General features: G+C 37.9%; 2 protein-coding genes across 7 annotated transcripts in view; both read right to left on the bottom strand.

The window, feature by feature from the left end:
* The window catches only part of pde8b (phosphodiesterase 8B), a 64,214-nt gene extending 58,296 nt beyond the window's left edge, over positions 1 to 5,918 (bottom strand). For 2 of the 3 annotated variants that reach the window (XM_084136740.1, XM_084136741.1), the window contains exon 1: positions 1,441 to 2,142. In XM_084136740.1, coding sequence (XP_083992866.1) covers positions 1,441 to 1,722 — 282 coding nt within the window. In that variant the 5' untranslated portion in view covers positions 1,723 to 2,142. Of the gene's footprint in view, positions 1 to 1,440; positions 2,143 to 5,630 lie in introns of those variants that run through there. The other variant, XM_084136742.1, reaches the window with a different exon arrangement.
* Positions 5,919 to 6,723: 805 nt separating this feature from the next.
* Positions 6,724 to 22,159, bottom strand: aggf1 (angiogenic factor with G patch and FHA domains 1). Of its 4 annotated transcripts, none has more exons than XM_084136745.1 (16): positions 22,074 to 22,156; positions 21,931 to 21,987; positions 21,160 to 21,380; positions 20,897 to 20,996; positions 18,928 to 19,115; positions 15,512 to 15,649; positions 15,207 to 15,407; positions 14,807 to 14,873; positions 12,283 to 12,385; positions 12,156 to 12,207; positions 10,914 to 11,015; positions 10,655 to 10,820; positions 10,453 to 10,532; positions 7,448 to 7,575; positions 7,214 to 7,313; positions 6,724 to 7,123 (listed from the first exon to the last, which is right to left on the bottom strand). In XM_084136745.1, the coding sequence occupies exons 3-16, from the start codon at positions 21,361 to 21,363 to the stop codon at positions 6,917 to 6,919; spliced, it is 1,836 nt and encodes a 611-aa protein (XP_083992871.1). In that variant the 5' UTR covers positions 21,364 to 21,380; positions 21,931 to 21,987; positions 22,074 to 22,156; the 3' UTR covers positions 6,724 to 6,916. The 4 variants fall into 4 exon arrangements, with proteins under 4 accessions (XP_083992871.1, XP_083992869.1, XP_083992872.1 ...); XM_084136743.1 differs by lacking the exon at positions 14,807 to 14,873 and adding an exon at positions 12,564 to 13,071; XM_084136746.1 differs by having other exon boundaries at positions 21,931 to 22,159.
* Positions 22,160 to 26,222: the final 4,063 nt, after the last annotated feature.

The following is a 26,222-nucleotide window of genomic DNA, read 5'->3' as shown; positions in this document are numbered from 1 at the left end:
TTTTACTTTAATCAAGTGGTGACCCAAATCAGTAGCAAAATTGTTTATCATGTAAAATGTCAACAAAAATGTCCTTAAAATCAAATGTGAAACAATATGCCAAATTATTAGTATTAGCATGCACGGGTCCTGTTCGGGAAGTCAGATCTGACTAGTTTAATACAAAGGCCGCACCCACATTCAAATAAATCTACAACATAAGGTACAGAAAAACTGATATAAGGGAGGGAGTTTCGCAGTGTGGAAATTTAATGTGTCATAATCACAGACACAGGCCATTTAATACGTTTGAAAAGTGTATAAAAGTGCATAAATAAAATAATATAACCAATGAACATTATTTAAAATTTAAAAAATACAGTGCAGTATTTTCGTACCAAAAATCTGTTTGATTTGCCTTTGCAATCAGTTTTGCCTTTGGTGTAAAAAAAACCTAAAAACTAAATGTGTTTTCTCTGCTCTATAAAAATGTGAAAATCTACCATGAGTTAATATTTCACTATCACTATCATACAAAATTATGTTGTTTTCTTCTATGATGACCATTATCATATGCCTTTTACAGAGCATGATGCTAACAACACCAAGGCCATAGGTTTCATTCCCAGGGAATGCATGAACTGATAAAATGTATACCTTGAATGCAATGTATGTTGCTTTGAATAAAAGCATCTGCCAAATGCATAAATGTAAATGTGACTATATCAAAACAAACCTGAAGCCTTCTGGTTGTGACCCACCAGTTCAACATACCTGCTATAAGGACCATCATGGTGGCTCATATGCAATCTATGTTCACACACATCAGCTCCCACCAGGGTCTGAAAATAACCAGGGCTCAGGGCACAAATGCTCCACATACTTTCCTCCTTTTTTTCTGTTATCTAACATTTTACATATTTCATAATTTTCAAAACCTACACAGTGATGTGTTTAGTGCCTCCATAGAGATATTATCATCCATCTATAGATCAAAATCTGCTCTGACAGCTGGTGAGAGATCAGCCAGTCATGTAAACAGCAGCAGAAGATCGCAAGATCTTGAACAACAGTCAAATTGTTCATCGTAATACACTGATTCAATTGAAATTTTTGACATGATGTGTTTTATATGGTTACCTCATAAAGGTAAACAATGCCCATTAAAATCACTTTCACAGGGCAAATATTGGCCATTACTGGCTCCCACCTGTTTGAATTTGAGAAAGAACAAAACTCATTCACTTTTTTAACCATTTGTACAGTATAGGAAGTGTAATGCATAATAAACAGTAAACATATGGCAGCAATAAGCATCCAGCTGATGATTCACAACAACACACGTAATGCACGCAGGAATGACACTAAAACGCTGAATGAATGACAAGATGGTGGAAATAATGCGAGATAAAGATCTAAAAACTGATTCCCACCATATCGCCATTCATTCATTCTTCATACCTTGACGCTGGTGCAGCTGGTTTGAGTCTCGGCCTCTGTGCGCATGTGTCCGCCGCTGTTCTCTTTCCGCTCCCGCTGAGAGCTGGTCCGAGTGTGCCTGGTCTGGTACGCGATCACGGAGGGGATGGTATCCGCCGCGTCGGTCTTGATGAAGAGGCCGTGCAGGGTGGTCGCCGTGCCCTGCGAGATGGTGGTGGTCTGGTGCGGAGAGTTGGACTCGTCCGAGTCGCGGCAGTAGATCACCCCGCTCTGCGAGACGTGGATGCTGGGAGCGCAGCCCATCGTTCCCCGCGCCTCGTTGCGTAAAACCCGGAGGAACGAATGTGAAGACCGCCGCTGTCACGCCGCCGCTGCCGCTCCCGGGCCGCTGTCACGCCGCCGTCCCCCCGGTACATTGGCCGGTGTTCGCGCTGCTCAGTTCCGCCTGCCTGCCTCCCGCGCGCGTCAAGGAAAAACGTAGAGGAGATCCATCTCACCGCGTTATTTATCAGTGATCATATCAGATCAGATCAATGACACCTCGGCTGTCCAACCGTGAGAGCGATGCGCTTGTGCCATGTCACATATTTGGACAAATTACACCCTCATTTCACCTCGGCGTAAGATACTACAGGTTCAGGCTGCTCGATAAGATGCATTTTCTCGCGGCATTTACAATATGTATTTCATCACGACGTCGGAGCTCTTAATAACAGGCGCAAAGCATTAGACACTGAGAGTATGTCTCAAACTTACACTCATGGTCCTTTAAGACACACGAGCGTCATTAGTGACAGACACGCACATCAATGACTCCCTCTTCCCATGAACACACACACACACACACACACACACACACACACACACACACACACACACACACACACACACACACACACACACACACACACAGTATTTATTCATTCTGGAATAATGCTGGATTCATCTTCTGCTGTTTGCAGAGTTTAAAGATGAACTTGAGCAGAGAGACACTGATATTCTAATCCCTTTTAATGCATAAACGAGACTAGTGATTGACTCAACCGGTACTGATGCCGATTAGGGTGGCCCATAAATGCAGATACAATTTAATGACAGCAATTGAAGCTTACAACTTATAAGTGTTGAAAATAAAGGGTCCAAAAATGGGTTTCACAGCAATGTCATAGAATATTTTGTGCCATTGAAGAGTCTTTCAGTGAACAGCTTTTAAAATATCATTTTTTTTCTTGGTAAAGAATATTTTAATAATCTAAAGAACCTTTTGTGCATTTGAAAGGTTCCATGGATGTTAAAGGTTCTTCTTAGAACCATCAATGCCAATAAATAACCTTTATTTTTAAGAGTGTATACTTCACACAATATTTATTTATAATTCACTCAAAAAGAAAAAGAAAATATGTGTTATACATCCACACTGCTGGAGGATACAACTCGAGTGGGCACGCTTATCAGCCGGTGACCTCAGAAAGGCCACATTTTAGGTCTATCACTAAACAAGGCCAAGCAATTGACCTTAGCCTTGATGCATCAAAAATGCTTTGAACATTTTGAATGTTCATAAACAATGACTTCAAAAGCTCTTCAAGCATTAGGATGGTAGAGAATGGCCAAGGGTTCAAATTCAGTGCATGAACCGATAAAATATGAATGCAATAAGTCACTTAAAGCGACTGCCAAATGCATAAAATGTACAGTGCAAGACTGTAGGATCAGTGATAGCACATCTGGGTTTCCAAATGTTTGCATATTACAGGTCCAAGCTGTAAAATGTTCCAAACATCTGTAAATGACTGATAAACCCAGACATGACTACACTGACCTTTTATTATGCTGGAGTTTATTTAACAGATTCTTGCATGGGTGGGAAAAATGTTTTTGGCCCAACTTTTGCAAGTCACTCTGCACATGTGCCACAGGCTGCATGTGTATGCAAAATGTTCAATTTTGACATCGCATTTTCTGGAAATGCCAAAAAACGTCGCTCTATTCTGATGCTCTATTCTGATAAACTAAATACACAGCCTTCCACAGATGAAAATCTACCCACACTCATGTCTCTCGAAACCCATGTGACTTTTTCCCCATGAAACACAAACTGAGTTATTATAAAAATGTCCGTTCAAAGATGCCAATCAGTGTTGCAATGTTGCTGTCTTTATTAAAACCACTATATTTGCATTCTGAAATTAAAATTGTAACTATTGTTGCTAATTGATGCCATGTTTTCAAATAAATAAATAAATAAATAATATTAATAACTATATATATAGTATGATTAAAAGAGTGACATTGCATTGCAAAAAAGTATGTTATTATTATGTAGCTGTTATTATGTTTTCTGGACAAAATACCATGTACTGTTCAATACAGTAAAGCGGACACCATGTAAATGCCATGTTATATAAATATCATCCAGTACCACAGTACAATAAATCAAAAATACAAAGGCAGTAATAAAACATGCAGTTGTTAAACATTTAACAACATCACCAGTGGGAAATCTTCAGGTTGTCAACTCAGGCTGTTAGGCTCACAGTCGACACCGGTTAGAGCAATTAAAAGAGGTTGTTGTTTTTTTCCCCAGGTTGCAATGCAACATTTTTATTTTATTTTTTACACCTCTCCAGTGTTCGAAATTTACAGAAGCTCATAGCAGATTCATTATGCATGAACTGTCAATGTGATTTGTTAAGTATGCTTTAATCACCCATTCTTAATGGAATTGCACAGTACAATTACAAAATTAAAAATGTGGATTATATTAGCTGTGAAAATTATCCTTCAGGATATCTCTTAAGTGTTTAGGTTTGTAGCTGAGAACATTTGGCACTCAGCTGGAAGCTTCGACTGAGGTATTTGTTGTAATCTTTGCTTTAAACAAAACACCTAATCTCTCCATCAGCCAGTGGAGTTCAACAGATTACAACATTTCATCTTCATCACAGAAATGAAACTTTCCACTGTCCCACAGCACGTTACATTGACTGTTCACTTGACCTTCTGCTCTCTAATACACACACCACCCATGACCGCCCTCTGCTGGAGAACTTCAATACTGTCCAGGTGAAATGAAGGCAATTGTTATCTACCAACACTTAACGTACAATGTGACAGAAAGAACGGGAATGCGCAGTGTTACAGTGTAACATACGCGTACACCAATAAAAGCTTAAATTACTAATAATGACAGCAATGACTCAAAGGAAACCATAAGTGAAAAAACAAAAACATCTAGGCTACTTTAAAGAACAAATGGTGGGCAAAAAGATTAGTGCTCATCGTTAATCCATTATTACTTTGCACGTATACACTTAAAGGGAGAGTGGGGTAAAATGTGATACCGCCTTAATCTAGGAAACTGCACAATGATGTTTAGACAGAGCCAATCAAAGCTACCTGTGATTAAATAGGCTGACATACACAATATTTTTTTTTCTATTTATAATACATTAAATACATTTATTTATTTTATTTTAATTTACATTACATTAATCATGTCAAAGCAAATGTATTCGTCTATATATATATTTATTATATTAGGCTGGTTATTAACCACTGTATAACAGTTTGTGTACATTATTTTAATAACCACAACCAGATATTCAGATGCACATTTCTCAAGTATTCCCCATGACTCAACTTACCCCAAGTCAAGTTCACTTTTTGGCGCAGTCATCTTTTTAGGGCCCTATATAGGCTAGATACTTTCTTCTCGTTTCAAGTCAAGTCATATTTTATTGCCTTTATTTCAGTAGATAACAGCTATGCTCAAATATATCTGGGCATATTAGCGTTATTTCTTTGTCATTTCTTTTCGCCTAAAGGACAACTTAAATAGTGCCACAACTTACCCCACTCTCCGATACTGTGAGAACTGAAAGCTGTCATGAAGAGCATTGACTAACGGATTAAGCAGAACAGGTCAAGTCAACTAACGTTAGCGTTATTCAGCCATTTAAACTTCTTATTAACTTATTATTGATTCATTTCACTTACAGTAGAGAAAGAACAGAACACAAGAGTAACTTAGTGTTATTCTTTCAAAACTGTCACATTGGTTAAACTTAATCTAGTTTAACTCCTCTTTAACGCCAAACACCTAGTTATGAAACGACCTTCGACGGCCAGAAAAAAGGCCACGCCGTGTTTTCTAAGAACCCTTTAAACGTGGGATCCTCCGGTTGTGAAGCGATCAAAGTGAATCTCACCTCTCTCCGTGGTCCGTTGGACAGCAGCTGTGTGCTCGCGCTCATCTCTGTCCGTCCCCGGTCCCGACTGCCCTCAGCGGCTCGGTTACATGAAATCCCGCCTATTTAAACGTAAAACTTCGCGGAAAGCACATTTTGACAGCATTCTCTCCACTACATCGCATCTATAGACATGGCTGTCTGGGAACTTTTTGAGGTTTTAGGTAGGCGACGTTTCTCTGAACTTATTCACCCACACGAACAAATCGGACAACTGAGCGCGCGGTCCTAGCGCCGCCGGTTCAGCGCGCGCACACTACTTCGAGACAAGGGGAATCTCGCGCTCACATTTCTCCTCAAATTAATAATAATTTGATTAATGATTATTTTTTAAATTTATGACAACTACCAATTATTATCCGAGTTGTTGATTAAAACTAAAACATAAAAACTATATAGACATATTTAAAAAAAAGAAAGAAAAAAAAGTCAAACAACAAAAATACTACACCTTTAAAACAGAAAATATAAAAATACAATTAACACTAATACTAAAATAACACTGTTCCAGACACTTTGCTTGTTTTAATTCAGTATAAGGGCATTGAGTATAACCATATTATACATGCATATTCATAATTATTTAATTCTAACGCTAATAATAATAATTAATATTATAAACAATGTCAGGTGATCTGATGAGATTCACCACCTAAAACTAAAAAAAATATTAAAATATTTTTTCTTTCGATTTTAAGCAGAGATCTGACCCAGACATGAGGTTGATACAATAAAGACAAATAAGCTGGCCAACAATCACAACACATGGGTTTTTGTTTCCTATAACATAATTGTTTGTTGTCCTTAGACAAGCAGCAGTAAGAAAACTAAAAGACTATAATGGAGTTGCACAACTACAGTAGTTCCTTTCTGATCGGACAGGTTTAACTGCAGCCGAAATGCTGCAACATGATCCACAAAACATGTGCCTTTGTAGATATTGTATAGCTACAAGTGTGGAACCTTTTGCACATATGCAACCTTTAGCAAGCATCTTACACAGTATAATGCAACACTTAATATAAATTTGTATATAAATAACTGGAAAGCATGATTGTTTATTATTGTTTATTTGTCCAAGATGTTCTTTGCTATTGAATTTCACCGTAAACAACAAACAAAGACTTTCTCAAACCATCAATCTTTAAAATGAACTGACATCTATTTACAAAAGGTCTTCCACCGAAATGATGAAAAATAGTTAACCTAAATAATGCCCAGCATCAGATCAAATTATCACTAAGGAGTCATTCTGTATCCTGACTTTTGACCCAGGCTTGAGGCGATTGGCTCGTTTCAGGATGGGCGGAGTCAGCCTGGCAGGCGTCAGAGAACCGTTCCCGTGCACGTTCCCAGTTCCTCTGGGTTTTGTTTCTGGCAAGTGTGGCGTCTTCTACAGACACGGCAGCTCCAGAACCAAGACCAGACTGAGCCTTGCGCATATGCAGCTGAATCTACGACACACACACACAAAGGGAAGTGAGTGTAAATCTCATGCACTTATGTACATGACACTGCGTAAACAAATGAGAAGAAACTATTACCGGATCCTTCATTCCAGCTCCGTCCTTGCCGAGGCCTTCTCCTCGTTTCCAGCCCATCTTCTCCAGCATCCGTCTACCCTTATTCTCATCCCCGATTTCACTATATACACACACAGTGAGAAAAAGCACAAGTCTGCGAAAACATCTTTAACCTTGATACGGTTACGCAAGAAATCTACTGTAGTGCAGATCTGTTTTTACAGGGGTAAATGTTTGACTGAATAGGTTACGTACACATGAACAGAAGCAGGAGCATCGTCTCTCTGGAACGTTCCCTCGCTTCCGACTGTCTGCCGGCGGTTTTCTGCTCTATCTTTATACCTGCTGTTCTTCAGGGCCTTCTGCTCTTCATAATCACTGCTCTGAAACACACACACACGTAAGTCTTTATGTAAAACAAGCATAGTAAATTGATAGAAGGCACAACCAGCAGAACAATAGCAGTGCTTTAACATTATGAACATATTATGAATATGAGAGGGGCCTTTCATATAGTCGGATTTTTCATATGTTGGACACAGGGTTCCAGTTAATTATCGTTAACTAAAACTAAAACACGTCCATTACTTGAAATAAAATGAACATTAACTGAAAAAAAAAAAAAAACAATTATATATATATATATATATATATATATATACATATATATATATATATATATATATATATATATATATATATATATATACAGTGAGGAAAATAAGTATTTGAACACCCTGCTATTTTGCAAGTTCTCCCACTTGGAAATCATGGAGGGGTCTGAAATTGTCATCGTAGGTGCATGTCCACTGAGACAATCTAAAAAAAAAAGTCCAGAAATCACAATATATGATTTTTTAACTATTTATTTGTATGATACAGATGCAAATAAGTATTTGAACACCTGTCTATCAGCTAGAATTCTGACCCTCAAAGACCTGTTAGTCTGCCTTTAAAATGTCGACCTCCACTCCATTTATTATCCTATATTAGATGCACCTGTTTGAGGTCGTTAGCTGCATAAAGACACCTGTCCACCCCATACAATCAGTAAGAATCCAACTAACATGGCCAAGACCAAAGAGCTGTCCAAAGACCCTAGAGACAAAATTGTACACCTCCACAAGGCTGGAAAGGGCTACGGGGAAATTGCCAAGCAGCTTGGTGAAAAAAGGTCCACTGTTGGAGCAATCATTAGAAAATGGAAGAAGCTAAACATGACTGTCAATCTCCCTCGGACTGGGGCTCCATGCAAGATCTCACCTCGTGGGGTCTCAATGATCCTAAGAAAGGTGAGAAATCAGCCCAGAACTACACGGGAGGAGCTGGTCAATGACCTGAAAAGAGCTGGGACCACCGTTTCCAAGGTTACTGTTGGTAATACACTAAGACGTCATGGTTTGAAATCATGCATGGCACGGAAGTTTCCCCTGCTTAAACCAGCACATGTCAAGGCCCGTCTTAAGTTTGCCAATGACCATTTGGATGATCCAGAGGAGTCATGGGAGAAAGTCATGTGGTCAGTTGAGACCAAAATAGAACTTTTTGGTCATAATTCCACTAAACGTGTTTGGAGGAAGAAGAATGATGAGTACCATCCCAAGAACACCATCCCTACTGTGAAGCATGGGGGTGGTAGCATCATGCTTTGGGGGTGTTTTTCTGCACATGGGACAGGGCGACTGCACTGTATTAAGGAGAGGATGACCGGGGCCATGTATTGCGAGATTTTGGGGAACAACCTCCTTCCCTCAGTTAGAGCATTGAAGATGGGTCGAGGCTGGGTCTTCCAACATGACAATGACCCGAAGCACACAGCCGGGATAACCAAGGAGTGGCTCTGTAAGAAGCATATCAAGGTTCTGGCGTGGCCTAGCCAGTCTCCAGACCTAAACCCAATAGAGAATCTTTGGAGGGAGCTCAAACTCCGTGTTTCTCAGTGACAGCCCAGAAACCTGACTGATCTAGAGAAGATCTGTGTGGAGGAGTGGGCCAAAATCCCTCCTGCAGTGTGTGCAAACCTGGTGAAAAACTACAGGAAACGTTTGACCTCTGTAATTGCAAACAAAGGCTACTGTACCAAATATTAACATTGATTTTCTCAGGTGTTCAAATACTTATTTGCAGCTGTATCATACAAATAAATAGTTAAAAAATCATACATTGTGATTTCTGGATTTTTTTTTTATAGATTATGTCTCTCACAGTGGACATGCACCTACGATGACAATTTCAGACCCCTCCATGATTTCTAAGTGGGAGAACTTGCAAAATAGCAGGGTGTTCAAATACTTATTTTCCTCACTGTGTGTGTATATATATATATATATATATATATATATATATATACACACACACACACACACACACACACTATAACTAGTGCTGTCAATTAACTAATTAATTGCACATTTTTCTTTAATCACAATTATGTGAGATTCATAGATTGAGCGCCAAGACAGATTTAAGTTCCTTTTTTGTATCTTATCGCACTTAAATGGTTTAATAGCACTTGAATGAATGATAGCGTGATCATATATAGTAGCGCAGTCAAGATGACGGGAAAAAATGGATGCTGCGTTAAATATTTTTTAACGCATTAAACTGAAAAAAAGAATCGCATGCGTTAACGCGTTAATTTTGACAGAAATTCAACTAGATGCCAAAGCAACATTTCTCATTTTTGTTTAGTTTAAGTTGAATCATTAAAATAACTTAAAATAAACAAAACATAATAAAAACTATACAGAAAAAAAAAAACTAATTAAAACGACAAAAACACTAAAACTTTAAAATTAAAACAGAAAATATATTAATAAAATCTAATTCAAAATATTAACAATAACTACAATAACAAGCCAGTGATACAAAAAAACAACACTGGTTGGACAACTTCAAGTTAAAAAGGTTGAGAAGCACAGAGTAGCACAATCATTGCGCAAACACAGTTATGCGCCAAAGTTTAATAATTGGCGTTAATGATTTACAACAAACCCTCAGACAAAGTATGGACAATATTAATAGTGATGCTTGCCACAGCATGATATCTTGGATGACAGAACCATTGTTTTAGCAGTTTAATATTTGACCTGTTGTAGCTTGCAAGTTGCAACACCCAGGAATAGTGTGATCGTCTACTTGCTGACCAAAAGAGGGCAGCACTGACCGCACACAGTTAACAAGCCAATTTAACACACCTGACTTGTGCTCTAAAACACATTTCACCAGCAAAAGAGCCTGTACAGGACATAAAAACTTACTTTAAGACCATATTTAACCTTCATCATCTTCAGTTCCTTCTGTCTTTGAACCTCCTTGTCTTCTTTACTGAGAACAGTTCCTGAAACATACGTGCATTGCAAAAGAACATAAGCTGCAATTGATTCATAGTAAAGCAGTTTAGAGATGTGTATAAGATAGCAGAATTAATGACTAATTTTTTGGCAATGTGTGCATGCATACCAGAGGTCTCATCTCTCTTATGGCGGCTCAGGTGTGCTATGATCTGTCCTGGTTCACAGCCGTCACATGTGTCTGTTCCTGTGTGGATGTGGAAGGACAACACCGTATCTCCCATCTTCACTTCATCCCCGTGGGTCAGAGGGCAAGGGTCGCAGCAAACTTTAGGCTGTAGGGACACAGACATTTACAATTCTGATAAACATCCTCATAATGAGATGTGTTCAAAAGGATTCTGGGATACAACAGCTGTTTGTGTTACCTGTAGTATTCTGTTCCCATTGAGGACGGTGCCATTCTGACTGCCCTGATCTATCAGCATATAACACTGCTGCTCCTGGTCAAAATAAACTTCTGCATGGGACTACACACACACAAGAGAGAGAGAGAGAGAGAGAGAGAGAGAGAGAGAGAGAAAACATGCTGTTAAAATGAATTCAAAATTGACCCCATTTACTTCTTAAAACACATTATCCCATTTCACTCAAATACACTTTTTCAGTCAAATACACTACTGTTCAAAAGTTTGGGGTCAGGAAGATTTTTTTTCAATAAATCATTACTTTTATTCAGCAAGGATGCATTCAATTTATCAAAAATTACAGTAAAGACAAAAAAAGTATCAGTTTTCATCATAATAAATATAAGAAATGTTTATTGAGCAGCAAATCAGCATAATAAAAAAAAAAGTATAATTTATTAATTTATAAAAATTATTATAACTGAAACTAAAACAATAAAAAAAATGTTAATTGAAATAAAATAAACATTAACTGAAATAAATTCAATATATAAAAAATAAACGTATTTTATTTCAGGTAGTATTAAAGTCCACCTATGGTGAGCGAGTGGAGACAAGGGCTAATTTGCATATTCATATAACCGCATATTCATAACCGCGTATACTAAAAGATGCAAAGGTGTAGAGTTACATTCAAGCTATTTTAAGGCATGAAGAATTTGAAAAGTTGAAATGTGTAACTTTGGTGATCAAAGATGAGTTTTAAGGGATTTAATTATTGATTACAGGGGGACTTTATGGCAACATTTCCCATTTCCATTTAGTTTAACTAGATGTACTAAAAAAAAAACTAAAACTGAAATAAATTAATAAAAACTATATACATATTTTACCAAACCAAAACCTAAGAAAAATTACAAACGCACTACAAAATTACTGAAACTGAAAATAAACATAACACAAACATGAAATCTAATTCAAAATATTTTTAATAAAAACTATAATAGTATCTCAAAGATACTAAAATAACACTGCCCTTATCTTGAGCACCAGGTGCAATTACTCCTGGGATTTAGAGAATATGTTTCAGTGTACTGAACAGACCTTCTATTAACGCATGACTATTAACTGAAGCCCATCAACAATAAGACATTAGGCCACAAAAATGCATTACTTTAGATTGTTTAATGTCATAGTAAAAGTGCTTTTGGTCAAGAATGTTTGTCTGTAGTTTGATTTGAGTGTTTTCGTATAGTGTTTTACCTTACTGACTCCCATCTCAGGGATTCTGATGGCATGATTCATGTCCTTCTCTCTGCAAACAGATACACAAAAACATGTTAAAGAACGCAATGGATGAACAGAACCACACACACAGAACTATACCGACCGGCCGATAGTGGCGACTGTGTCAGCCGTGAGGATGAAGAGCGTTCCAGTCTGCAGAACAGGAGAGCGAACCACAGTTACCCGAACACATGGTGGCCAGGCTTCTGAAATATAAAAATCACAAACATTACGGTTACGGATAGACAAAAATAAAATCCTACTGTAGTGCGCGCATTCACCTGATGCACATTCAATTTAACACTGCATCTACAAACGGCCAATACCAAACAAACAGCCACCAGGGGGCGCAGTGTTCAATTCCCTCTGAATGTGCCTCCTCACCTTCCTCCTGTATCTGCATTTCCAGTTCTCTTTCAGGACTGTCATGTGCTGGTTGGACGGGAGATGCAGCCGAGGATGATGAAGAAGGTTCGTTCCCTCCATCTGACTCGGTGATCTCGCCTTCCTCCGGCTCGCTCTCACCGCTCATGTTATCAGAGCGTGACTTCCGGTCTCTGCGAGTCTCAGAACGTGACCTCTTCTTCTCTTTTCTCTTCTTCCTCTTCCTGCTGTGCGTGTCATCTGAATTGGACCCGTTCTCTCTCCGCCTCCTGCTGTGCGAGTCATCAGACGGCGACTCGCTCCGCCTCCGGGTTTTCTTTCTGTTCGTAGAGCGCTCTTTGCTTCTGTCACGGCTCTTGGTCCGCCTGGATCGTTCTGTACCGCTGGGTCGCTGGGGGCTTCGGGACCGAGGCTTTCGTCCTTTTTTAAATGACGACGCATCATCCTTCTTACTTCTGTGGTGGTTTTCAGACTGTCTGTCAATCTCAGACCCCGCCTCTTTATGGTCCTGTCAGTGAGCAAACACTTAGCCAATCAGGACATCACCAATAGTGACGTCACATTGGTTTGATGTGACAATTTAAGATTTGTTTTGGCTTTCAAGTTTCATTTGAGTCTCAGTTTTGAGTCAGTTCAAGAAAATGTAATGTACGATGCAAAACCACCATCTAAATCATCAACATCCAAACAGCGCTTTTCAAACCGTCTCAAGCCTTACATCATAGTTTGATGTCGTTTTCACCACTTAACGGTATAGTGGAGGATTTTCCCGAATTTTAGAAAAGAACCGCCTTCTCCACTTTTTGAAAAAATGCACATGCGCAACACTCTACCTGCTCCCGAGAGGGAACGCCTATTAAACGTGTGCACGAGAGAGTTGCTGTCGGCATGGCTCATACAAGCCTACTTTCCAAAAGAAGATTTGCACTTTTTCCACTATATCAGACATCGCTAATCATAGCTTACATTAACTTTTACTAGCAGTGATTTTAAATGGATTTCTCCAAATAGCATGCCAAACTTTACCTGTCGAGTAGAAACTTCGCGACTGAGGCATCAGTGGGAAGCCCAACCTGTGCTTTTAGCGCACGCCAGCGTGTGAAATATTCTCCCAAAAACACTCTGGTCTTGTTTCTTTCTTCAGAGGCCTTTCTCTTCTTGTCATACAATTCGTAGACACTTTTTCTCTTGCGACCCTCAGACATTTTGAAAAAACCCGGTGAGAACGGCGAGCTTCAATGAATGGCTGAAACCGTAGCTCACCCATAGACAGCTCACCACACATATACACCTGAAAGTGCGCATGCGCAGAAAGCGAAAACTACCTAGGGACGAGCACGTACGACGGCCTTACGTAAACATATCACCAGAATGATTGACAACTAGGAGGACCAATAGTCTTGATGATCCACCCGGAAAAAGAAAATCCTCCACTATACCTTTAATTGTAAAAATAAAAAAAATAAAAATCAGGCAGAGAAAAGTTTGGCATGGGATAAAGAAATCCAGATTTGAAGAAACAAGCATGTGTGCAAACTGCTTGACCACAGCTCTGACAGCACATGATGTCTTGGCCCAGTCAAAACACAACCAGAAATGTAAAAAAAAAAAAAAAAAAAAAAAAAAAAACGAAGACCAGGTTAAAAAGATAAACCACACTGACAGGAGGCAAATACAAAAGATTCCAGAATATAACAATATAACAGATTGAAAAGGTTTTCGTGATAAAAGTTCGTGAGTTTTCTTAATGTTATACTAAAGTCTCTTATGCTCACTTAATAAAAATACAGTACAAACAGAAATAATATGAAATATTACAATTTAAAACAACTGTTTTCTATATGAATACATTTTAAAATATAATTCATTCCTGTGATGCAAAGCTGAATTTTCAGCATCATTCCTCCAGTCTTCAGTGTCACATGATCCTTCAGAAATCATTCTAATATGCTGATTTGCTGCTCAAGAAACCTTTCATATTATACTTATGTTTACCGTCATACATTTCTGTAACAATATAAATCTCTTTACTGGTAAACTGAATTTAATGCATCCTTGCTGAATAAAAGTATTAGGATCTTTAAAAAAAATAGTACTGAGCTGACCCCAAACATTTGAATAGTAAGGTTAATAAAACCAAAATTAAAAACTAAGATGCACTGAATGACTTTAGCTTGTTACGACCATTTTAGGGGAAAATACTAAAACTCTATATAACTTTAAAGCTATAAACAAGTGCGTACCTCTCACTCCAACCAGTCTCAAACGTTCTATCTTCAACTGAGCCATTGAGCAAGTCAAATCCTGAACCTACAGCGAAAGAAGAGCACACGGTCAGCTCCATCAGGCATTACATTTTCAGAATTGCTCGACGGACCCTCTTCTGAGACCAGACTTTTCTACAGACCCTCACAATCATCAACCGCTATTCAATGAGAACAAGAACCAGAAGCCAAAAAGCTGTCTGTGATTGAAACAATACTGAAAACTGAGACTCAAAATGGTGGGAAACTTGATTCAGAAACTCAACTTGAACTTGAAATGGGAAATCAAGTTGAGGAAGGTAAGGGGGATTGAGAGTCAACCACTAAATCTCTGTGATTACAGAACTGTAAAGACAATGTGTGTCTGTGTGCATCTCACCCCTCCATCAGGACAGGAAGCTCTATCTGTGTTCTTCACCGACTTCCTGTTTTTCCAATCTTTGGTCTTCCTCTGTGGCGTCTGCTCCACTTCGGGCTGTGCTGTAGGCACCTCTATCCTAGAGTGGAATTGGTATTTCCCGCTTTCTGGGTCGTAGTAATAGTACATTCCAGTGTTAGCATCATAGTACAGCTGACTGGACTGGTGGAAAAGAGGAAAAAACACATTAACACAGGCGATTAAGATTACACATGTCGATTACACAAATAACAGCAGTCAAACGTCCCCAGAGAACAACAACTTACAGAGTCGTAGTAAAATCCAGTGCTGTGGTCGTAATACATGCCGGAACTTTCATCGAACACAAAGTTGGTCTGGTTCAGCGCTTCCTCTGCTGTTGCTCTCAGCATGTCTGCTATAGAGCCGCCTTCACCAGAGGCCTCCTGAGAACAAATACAGGGTTCACACAGTAAAGAAACTGGCTAATATTTATTCACATTACAAGCTGTCAATTGCTTATATTTTTGTTTGTATGTTTGAACATTTTAGTCATAATTTTATACCTTATTTGCCTATATGTTTGATTGTTTTGACTGTATGTTGTGGTATTGTGGCTATGTTTTAAACTTCTGGAAATTTGTTAGTATAACAACTATAATTTAGCTTATTTTGGCCTTATTTAAATTTGTGACAAGTTGTATAATTTTATATGATACAATTAAAATATTTTATATAATTTTTAGTTATATATATATATATATATAAAATAGAAATACATATATTATTTATAATAAAACAATTGCCATATTTTTTGTGATGCTACATTATTTTAGCCATAATATAGATTTTTTACTGTATTTCAGATTATATTGGCTATGTTTTAGACATTCTGCATTATTCTCAATATTAAAGAATAGCAGAGTTCACATCACAGCTATAACGATAACGGCACAAATAAATGATTTGGTTAGAATCTCTTTCAGAATGATTTTTTCCATCTGATGAATGATAAAAACATTGACAGCCAATCAGAATCCATCCTGCTGTAACGAGCTTGAGCATTTAAAGTGGCAGACAAGCACGTACTTAGAATAAACAGAACGATATTGTCCGCTGGTGTGGACGCTAATATAGTTATCTTCATAGTTATCGTTCTAGGTGTAAACGGGCCCATTAGAGTTACATTTTGCAAAGGGCTGAATTATTTTTTAGGGATGCACGATGATATCGGCACAACATCGGTATCGGCCGATAAAAGCTTTAAATGACCATCATCGGCATCGGCCGATATGAATATTTCTGCCGATGAGCCTTGCCGATAGGGTGGCGTGTTTCCTATGTGAACGTGACGACCGTGAACATAGCATGAGCACCAGAAACTTAAACTTCCAACATGTGGAGGCATTTCCAGCATGAGCGTCAGTATGGTTTGAAATGTGCTGGGAACAGAGACGCATTCGCAAGTGCATTTTCAGAAGTGCTGGGTACAATGACGCAGTAATTTTTTTCTCTTTCGTGCAGGTCATTTTTTGAAAGACGATGTCCTGTAGCTTACTAATGTAAGCTCTCCAAGCTACTATGCTCTCCACAGAGCATAAAATATTCATTTTATTTTATTTTTCGTGTTCGCATTTATGAGGAAAAACAGTGACAGTTCTCGGTTACGGACGTGACTGCTCTGAAAGCAGCACTAAAAGAGACTGCTTTAAAACTTTCACAGAGACCTCAAACAGAAAGCACAAAGCCTTTCTAAGTGAATTTCGTTTTGTATTAATTGTATCTTAATTTTAATCAATGTTTCATCAACCAATTGCCTGGATTTAATAAATAATAAGTAAAGCAGATAATAGATATCACGACACGGAGGCGCGCGCGTGAACTGGAGTTCGTCTCATAAATGAAACGAAACTCAGCATAGCCTACTTGCCTCACAGACCTGATAAATATATCTATTATCTACAGAACGTTTGAAATCATATTTTTAAACAGAACAATTCAAAACGAAAGAAAACTATGTAATCCGAAATGTGCATTTCTCTCTGGCGCGTTCACTAGCCTACTCCGAAGATCGCGAGTCAGTCAACTTCATCTTTGCAGCCGACACAGAAAACACTTGTTTATTAATAAACAATTAAAATGTCTCCTTGCTATATTTGACACATTCAAAATCATTACTTTTGCGCTTCTTTGTGACAGCTTTTAGTTGATTTATTGGCAGCGCCACCCTTACATGTTACAGTACATGAACGCGTCACCACCGCATCAGCACCGAAAACAGGGGAGCATTTGGTAGACCTGTTCAAGTAGGAGAAGATGTACATTTTTTATTTGAAAATGTATTTTTATTTATTTTACTCCTAAGGATTGAAGTTTGAAGTCTGAACTTAAAAATAAAATGTGGCACTGGCATATCATTTATTCTCCAAGTGAAATAATTTACCTATTTTTCAGGGGTGAATGTCTGTCTACATTTGTAAAATTATACATTTATGGTAGAATCAAATGTTGTTTTGTTTGTCTTGTGTATTGCCTTATCTACAACACATGAGTGTAATACGGTAAAGGTAGTACAGGAGAGAGACTTGGATTTCTCTTCAGTAAAATTAAAGTGTAAATATATCAGGGGGAAAATGTGTATATATCGGTATCGGCATCGGACAAAATTAGTTTGAAAATATCGGCATATCGAATATCGGCCAAAATGAAATATCGTGCATCCCCAATTATTTTGGCCATATTTTAGGCTGATTTGTATATACGTTGGATTGTTTTGTAAAATTAAATTGTTTTGGCTATATTTTAGCCATGTTTTGATGCTTTGTGAAATGTTATATGATCTTACCAATGATATAAATAGCTTTGGCAATATTTCAGATTATATTAGCCATATTTTAGACATTTGTTGATATATATATATTTTTTTATATGTTGGATTAATCTGGCTTTGATTTAGACTGCCAAGTTATATTTTAGACTGTGCTGGATTATTTTAGGCATACGTTTTGGCTAGATGTTGGAGTTTGACTGACTGTAATAATCAACATAAGCCACGCGTTCCTTCCACCGCAGGAACTTTCCCCAGGAACTAGGGACTTTGGGGTGATACTCTGTGTGTTTCCACTGCAGGAACCAGGGTCTAAATGAAGTTCCAGGTAAAAATTTCCCCCTCAGAAAGTCCCTGCTTGCAGGTAGTACTTTTTCAAAGTTCAGGAACTTGCGGGGGTGGGACTTGGGCGCTGAACATGCTGATTGGTTCATGCCGCATTTTGATTGGTTGATTCCAAGCATTTTATTTCAACCGCCATTTTTAAAATCTCTGTTGCGGTGCGTGCAGTATGAGTTGTTTGCTATTCAAATCAACAATGGAGTTTAAAAAATACGACTGACGACAAGGTTCAAGTCTAATTTGCCTAATCTTCACGTTACTTTAGACCGCGATGGAAACACAGACAGCAACAGGTCTGGGGGGAAAAGTTCCTGTAATTTCGGTGGAAATGCGGCTATAGAGAAGACATCATTCACATTTTATTTTACCACAATATTAACTTAAAACACTCTTTTTAGAAACTTTCTGAATGACGTACAGCGGGATTTTGTATAATTCACCAGAATATGCAACACGCAAAATGTCAATACCAACATTAATAAATGCCTAGATCTGTTATCAGAATTAAATAACACTTAAATAAGTAGTAACCTAAATAAGTAACACTTTTCATACCTCTGTTTGTGGAAAGACACTTGATTCATTTGGTTGCTCAGGATTGGCTGGTGCCGTCTCAGCTGTTATGGGATGGTCCTCAGTGTGTTCACAACACTCTTGTGTTTCCATGACAACATTCTCCTGTGTTTCTGCTGTTGTCTCCGTTCCTGACTGGTAGTATCCACCATAGTAATAATTATAATAATCTGTTTCAGGAAGAAAATAACATTTAAACCTCACATATACGGTGAAGATGATTGGAATATTCCAGGGATAGTTTACCCAAAAATGAAAATTCTGTCATCATTTACTCACTCATGTCGTTCCAAATCCATAATACTTTAGTTCATCTTCAGAATACAAATTACGATTTTTTTTTAATGAAATCTGAGAGATTTCTGTCCCTCTATTGAACGTCTATTCACCCAAAACGTTCATAAACAGACGGTAAAATAAATCCTTATGAACCAAGCAGTTTAGTCCAAGTCTTCTGAAGAGAAACGATCGCTTTATGATGATCAGACTGAATTTAGGCTTTTATTCACATATTAACATTGATCAGTGAACAATGTTGACAGCATTCAGGTTTGGTAAACAGAAGTGAAAGCATGCTCGCTTGACGTGTGAGAACCAGCAAAGGTCATTCTCGCAAGTTAAGCAGCAAGTTCTGCAAGAACTAATGAGGTTTGTTCTCACGTGTCAACCAAGTGCAGTTGAGCTCCTCATACAATTTTTATATGTGACCCTGGACCTCAAAACCAGTCACATGGGTAAATTTTTTTAAATTGAGATTTATACATCACCTGAAAGCTGAATAAATAAGCTTTCCATTGATGTACGGTTTGTTTATAATATTTGGCCGATATACAGCTATTTGAAGATCTGGAATCTGAGGGTGCAAAAAAATCAAAACTTTGAGAAAATCGCCTTTAAAGTTGTCCATTTAAGTTGGCATAAAAGAAAAATCGATAATTTTGACCCATACAATCTCTTGTTGGCTATTGCCACAAATACACCCGTGCTACTTGTGACTGGTTTTGTGATCCAGGGTCACATATGTGAATAAAAACCTAAATTCAATCTGTTCATCATATAAAATGATCGTGTCTCCTCAGAAGACTTGGATTAAGCTGCTCGATTCATAATAATTTATTTTACGATCAGTTCATGAATGTTTTGAAGTGTCACATCGTGCTTCTACGAGGGGATCATTTTTGTCTTTTAGAATTCAGTGGGATTATTAATTGATAAAAATATTAAACTCACTGACAGAAGGCTATTTTCAATTTCAAATACTCACGCGCACTTTATGAAGAGTGCTTGTGCATGCGGCTGTGTGCAACTCTGTGAAAGTGGTTAAATGTGGTTTCTCTTTCTCAGTAAAACTGAGAAAGAGAAAAATCACTCACAGCTCTTGAATGGAAAATGTTCAGATACCCTTCAATACTGAAAACATTCTGTTTATTGATTGTAACGTTTCTTTGTTCTTCTTTATTGTTTAGACTACAACTTGCTTTTATGTTTTGAAGCTATATTAGTTTATATATTTAAAACTCTTAAGATACAATTGTTTTAAATCAATTTTTAATTACTTTAAAAATTATATTAAAATAAAGACTTCCGATTTTCAAGACGGTAGAATTAATTATTTAAGAAAAAAAAAGTAGATCAAGAAACATTTTGGAATCGGATCGTGACTCCCGGGATTGGATCGGATCGTGAGGTGCCTAAAGACTCCCATTCCTAGTGTGGACAGGTTCTAGCTGTTGTGGTGCGACGCGACAACAGTTGCGTCCGGTGTAGACACGTGTGAAGAGACTTTCAATGGAGGGACAGAAATGTTTAAGATTTCATTAAAATTCTTAATTTGTGCTCTGAAAATTAACTAAAGTCTTATGAGATTGGAACGACATGATGGTGAGTAAATGATGACAGTCTTCATTTTTGCGTAAACCATCTTTTGTACAATTAAATAAAAGAGACTCACCTGTCTCTGTCCAGGTATACTCCTCTGTCTGAGTCTCAGAATCAACTTTCTCCCTCTCTCTTTTCTTTCGCTCATGGATTTCTTCACTCAGTTTATCAACCTAAATCACATAGATCAAAAGCAACATATGTTATCAACAATGTTCTTGTGTTGGCATGTTTTTGGGAGTACACTAATCATAAAAATGGCCTATAACGGTAACAGTCTTGTTTCCACAAATAAAAAAAACAACTGCCCCTGTTCTCCATGAGCACCTGGCTCACCTGCTGTCTGAGATCTTCATTGTAGCTTTCTGTGGTCTTCTGAAGTCGTTCGCTTTGGCTGAGCTGTTTCTGTAACTTCTGAAGTTCATCCTTACATGCCTTCAGATCCTGTCGCAGCGCCTCCGCTTGTGATCTCAAAGAAACGAGCTCTGCTTGCAAACCCTGATCATTGGGTTCAGGGTCTGGTTGTCCTTCTCCAGCCATAGCTGAGGATGTTCTACCTAAAATGTAGATTAGAATATGAAAGCATAGTTGACTAAAATGATTCATCTTTAGATTCAAATCACCACGTAACACATTATATATAGTCATAATAAAATGACACACTGCAAGTTATTATTTATTTACTTTAGTGTTTTTTTCTCTTAAAACAAGTCATCTCATTTGTGTCTATTTATATCCAGTCTCAATCTAAGACAAAAATCTATTTACTCTCACATAACATAATCAATTCTTAAAAATAGGTCTTTAAAAGTACAATTATAGAGCTGCATTTATATTTTTTAGTAAGTGAGTTCCTAGCAAACATCATATTTGGGGGTTCCTTGCATCAAAAAGTTTGAAAACTACCGTAACTAGATAAGTTTAGGATACCGAAAGTATGCATATATGCAAATAACCTGAGCACAAATTCACAACAACCAACCAAACGACTCCTCTAATTGTATATACAGTCTAAAAACATATAATAAGAGTATGTTAATAAATAGAAAAGTTGTGTTTTGAATTTGAATTAGGGCACATGTGATTTTTATTGCACATTATCCTCACCGACTTAAACCACCCGTTTTCTCTGCGCGTTCCCAGATTTCCTGCGCGCGCGTCAATCTGCAAATCAAAGATAAACATCATATGACCAACGTGCATTGGACACATATTCGTGTAGAAGTTTGTGTTATCGTAAAGTGCGTTACAGGGAACAAACGCGATGAACTTTAGTCCCACTTCAACGGACGCTGCCATACTTTTTACTTTGTGATGTCATGGCTTACTTACCTCTGCATCACTTCCGTTTTTTCCCTAACGCCACAGCGCCCCTGGTGTAAAACTCTGCCAACTGCACTGTCACTGACAAGAAAAGAAATTTGAAATTAAAAAAAAAAAAAAAAAATGTTTTCAAGATATCCTGGGATTTTTCAGGTAGCCTATACCAAAATGTGTGGACGTTTGGCTAAGACAACATCTTTCCCTCTTTCAATATGCAAATAAACCAGACTGGGGATACTTACAGTAGCCCATGATTTACAAACAAAATGTATAATAAATTAGAAAGTAGGCCTATGTATAATATAAACAAAACCATCCTGTGATATAACATGGTTGAGAAACGAATGTGCAAAGTTTGGTTCATGTATGCTCAGGAAGTTGCAGGCACTGCAAGTACAAATACAACAGATTCAAATAATTAATAAAGATCTGTTTCAGACGTTTATCAGTTACAAAGGACATCAAATAAGAAAATTAGCCTGAAACCTAAATAACTGCAGAGGCCCGATACGATAAAATATGACGAAAATATAAATAAATTAACTTTTTTCCCTCATGTGACCCCTATAAATTAGCCCCCTATGTTGTTTTTAATAAAGTATCTACTTTATACCGAAGAAGCTCATGAGTGACAGTTTGATTTTGGGCAGCAGAGGGCAGTACAGGCCCTTAGTTTCAAAGAGATGTTTAAAAATCTTTTGAACAAACTGATTTCTCTGTGTTGAATGTCACCACCACCTTCCTGTCTAAAACGTTCTGAGTTTGGAAGCCAAACTGTCTGTGACGTCCCTCATGAAGCAATTTTATTCAGGATATAAGACTAAATCAAATTAAAACTGTGTTTATTCTAACACCTGTGTCAGGCAGCATGGTAAAGAAGATGAGACCACAGGTGCATTTATTATGAGAGAAGCTTAGAGTGCTGTAATAGACAGGAAATAACAGACTAACAGCCTGAGGAAATCAAGGGCGAGAGATTTGCTTTTCTTTCCCACCGCTTATGTCGCCTCGAGCGTTAGCTAATTGACATTTGCATCAAGAGCATAAGGCCCAACGGAAGTACATCCCTTATTAAAAACAAAACTACAAACAAGATATCTGTGAGGCAGAAACTTAAAAATTTACAAAAGCAGGATGTTCATCACATGAAGGAAGGGTTTATTTAATTAGCATACTCCACTACAGTCAGAGTTGAAACTTCATTAAACTGACAGGTTGAGAACTTGTCATGAGTGACACACAGATAAGCACATACACACTCATTCAGCGGACACACTAACAGCTAACACTGATGACAGAACGTGTGAGTGTCATGACCCACAAGTAAACCCTTCCCGTGAAAACCGTACATTACAGTAAACGTTCCATATCCATTGACTTATGCAATATTTGCACATCGTTTTACTTTGTAGCATTAGCTATGAGCATAAATGTAATTAGTGGTATTCGTTAAGTCAAGCATCACTACTACTTAGGGTTTAAAGTCTGATTTAAAGATAGTATTTTCTTCTCTGTTGTGACGTATATCCAAGTAAAATGGCTTCTTGAATGAAAGAAAATGTAGAGCGAGGCTGCATCCGAAATCATTGATTAAATGATTCCTATTAAAATGACCAGATTTTGCCTGCGAAAATTCGCCGAACACTGGTAAATGTTACTCCACCAAATGGGCGATATAAAATATTACATAGACATGGAGGTGGGACATTTTGACTTGGGTCAGTAAGCAACCACACAGAACACCTTAGCAACCAGATAGCCTAGCAATGCCCTAGCAACTACCTACAACATTTGTGCAGGCAAAAACCACTCAAATATCATGTGACTAAACTTCTACTACATGTATGTGATTTCAACCGTGAGTGGACACAATAGAAAGCTGGTTATGATTGCATAAACTATTTCGATGTCACCAGTGCCATTTGAAAAGTAGAAAAGAAAGTAAAGATTTTTGTGTCATTGAGTCAGAGGTCAAAAGGTGCTTGCATTCAGGATTAACCCTGCAGTGTTTATGTGACTTACTCAACTATCAATCATCTGAGATAAATCTCAGCAATGGATAACGGATTAATATATTATTTTTTCAAGATTGCGCTATCAAATAAACAATTACAAAAAGGAATAAAATGGATGCCGCAGGGATAAACATAGACACAGAGATTGTTTCTTTTTTTGATCAGATATGATCCGCCTCGTTCTCATATTCCGCGCACGAAGAATTCAATCAGCGTTTGTTTGTGCATGGAATTGCTGCTTGTTATAGTGTCATAAATGACAAAAGATTCCTGTTGTGCGCTCGGATTTTAAAATGCAAATGCCCTTTCTGATGAGCTCAGCGCGTCAGGGCTGTTGCACCGTTTTGCAGAGAAGAGATTAGCCTGTGTGTGTGTTTGTGAGGAAGAGTGTGAATGGGTTTGTTGGTGCAAGGCATGTGTATGTGTGTAGGGAGAGTATGTTTATTCTGCTCTGTCCTGGAGCCAAACATATCATGCCTCTATGAATGTGTGTGTGTGAGAGAAGTATCATACACACAAGGGAAGGCTCTGCAGGACTTGCATTATGATGACATGGAGTTGTGCGTAACAACTACGTCATCCTGGCGAGGAACAGCTCTCCAAAAAACACAAAGCGCAGAGATAATATCACACCAAACAGCTCATATCCCCCACTATCAGAACTTACATCAGTCTGTCCTCTGTAATATTTGGAAGAGTACTGTAGGGTTATTATAGGTAACTAAAGCTGAAACCATAAAAAAAAAACATTTTACCTGAGAAGCAATGTGAATGAAGTGATTGAAGTCAATGTATATATAAACTACAATGGCTCAAACACTAGAGGGAGCCGTTTACACAACACCTTTTTCAATTAAAAACGTAAAACTTTGTATGCGCTTTGGCCGTTCATTTATACGACAACAGCGTTTTGGGGGCCTGAAAATGCAAACTTTTGAAAATGGGTTTCAAGTTTTTGAAAACTATAACGTTATCATCTCCGAGTATACTACAAAAACGCGAAATTGTGAAAACGGTGACGTCATGCGCATGCGTTTTACATGTTCAGTCTATGGGCGCGTAGTGTTTCTTAACAAAGTGTCATCGCAACTACTGGCCTGGGATGAATAATACACCGTTTTTGAACGTTTTCGCGGGTCCGTGTGAATGGGGTCATTTTGATAAAGTTGTTGTCTGTAGGCTATGCGAAAAATGCAATGGAAAGACTTTTCCGTTTTTATCATTGTCATGTAAACGTACCCTAAAAATGGAAAACTTAATGCGTTTTGGCCGTTCACTTACATGAAAACACCAATTTAGGAACCTGAAAACGGAACTTTTGAAAACGGGTTTCAAAGTGCACGTTTTTGAAAACTATACTGTTATCGTCTCTGTGTAAACTACAAAAATGCTACTTTCACTTTGTGAAAACAGTGGCTTCATGGCCATGCGTATTACTTGTTCATGCTATAGGCGTGTAGTGTTTCTTTGCAAAGTGACATCGCCAACTACTGGCCTTGCATGAATAATACATCATTTTTTACTCCTTTTTGAGGATCAATGTAAACGGGATCATTTTGCCAACATTGTCGTCTGTATGCAAAACTTTTAAAAAACGCAAAGGAAAAACTTTTCCGCCTTTGAGTCCATCATTGTCTGGTCAACATAGGCTACTTAAGGAGACTTGATCAAAACCCATGAGACTTTTGCGCGCGCACTGAAAATCTTGAACAAGAAATTTTCCCGCGTGCTCACCCGATACCGTTTCCAGTGTACAGTAGGCCTATGTTTTTCCGTGCTCATACAGTTTCTCGAAAATATATATTTTTATTGTGTGCACGCAGAAGTTAAACATAATTTTAGGGGCTCTGTAGTTGGCATGTGACGCGAGGCTATCATTGGTGGTAGGCTATTGGTATTTTTCTTATGAGAAACAGCTTAGAAGAAAGCTGAAAGAGAAATAATTGAGATACTAAAATATATCTTTACCTTTGTAAACTGTGGATTTTTATTGATAGTTTATTGATAGTAAAAAATGGTCAAAAAAATCAAATGGAAATACAGCACATTTTTCCTCAGAAA

Source organism: Abramis brama (assembly GCF_963993115.1).
Source record: "Abramis brama genome assembly, chromosome: 15".
Lineage (NCBI taxonomy): Eukaryota > Metazoa > Chordata > Actinopteri > Cypriniformes > Leuciscidae > Abramis > Abramis brama.
This window is presented reverse-complemented; position numbering and strand designations above follow the sequence as displayed.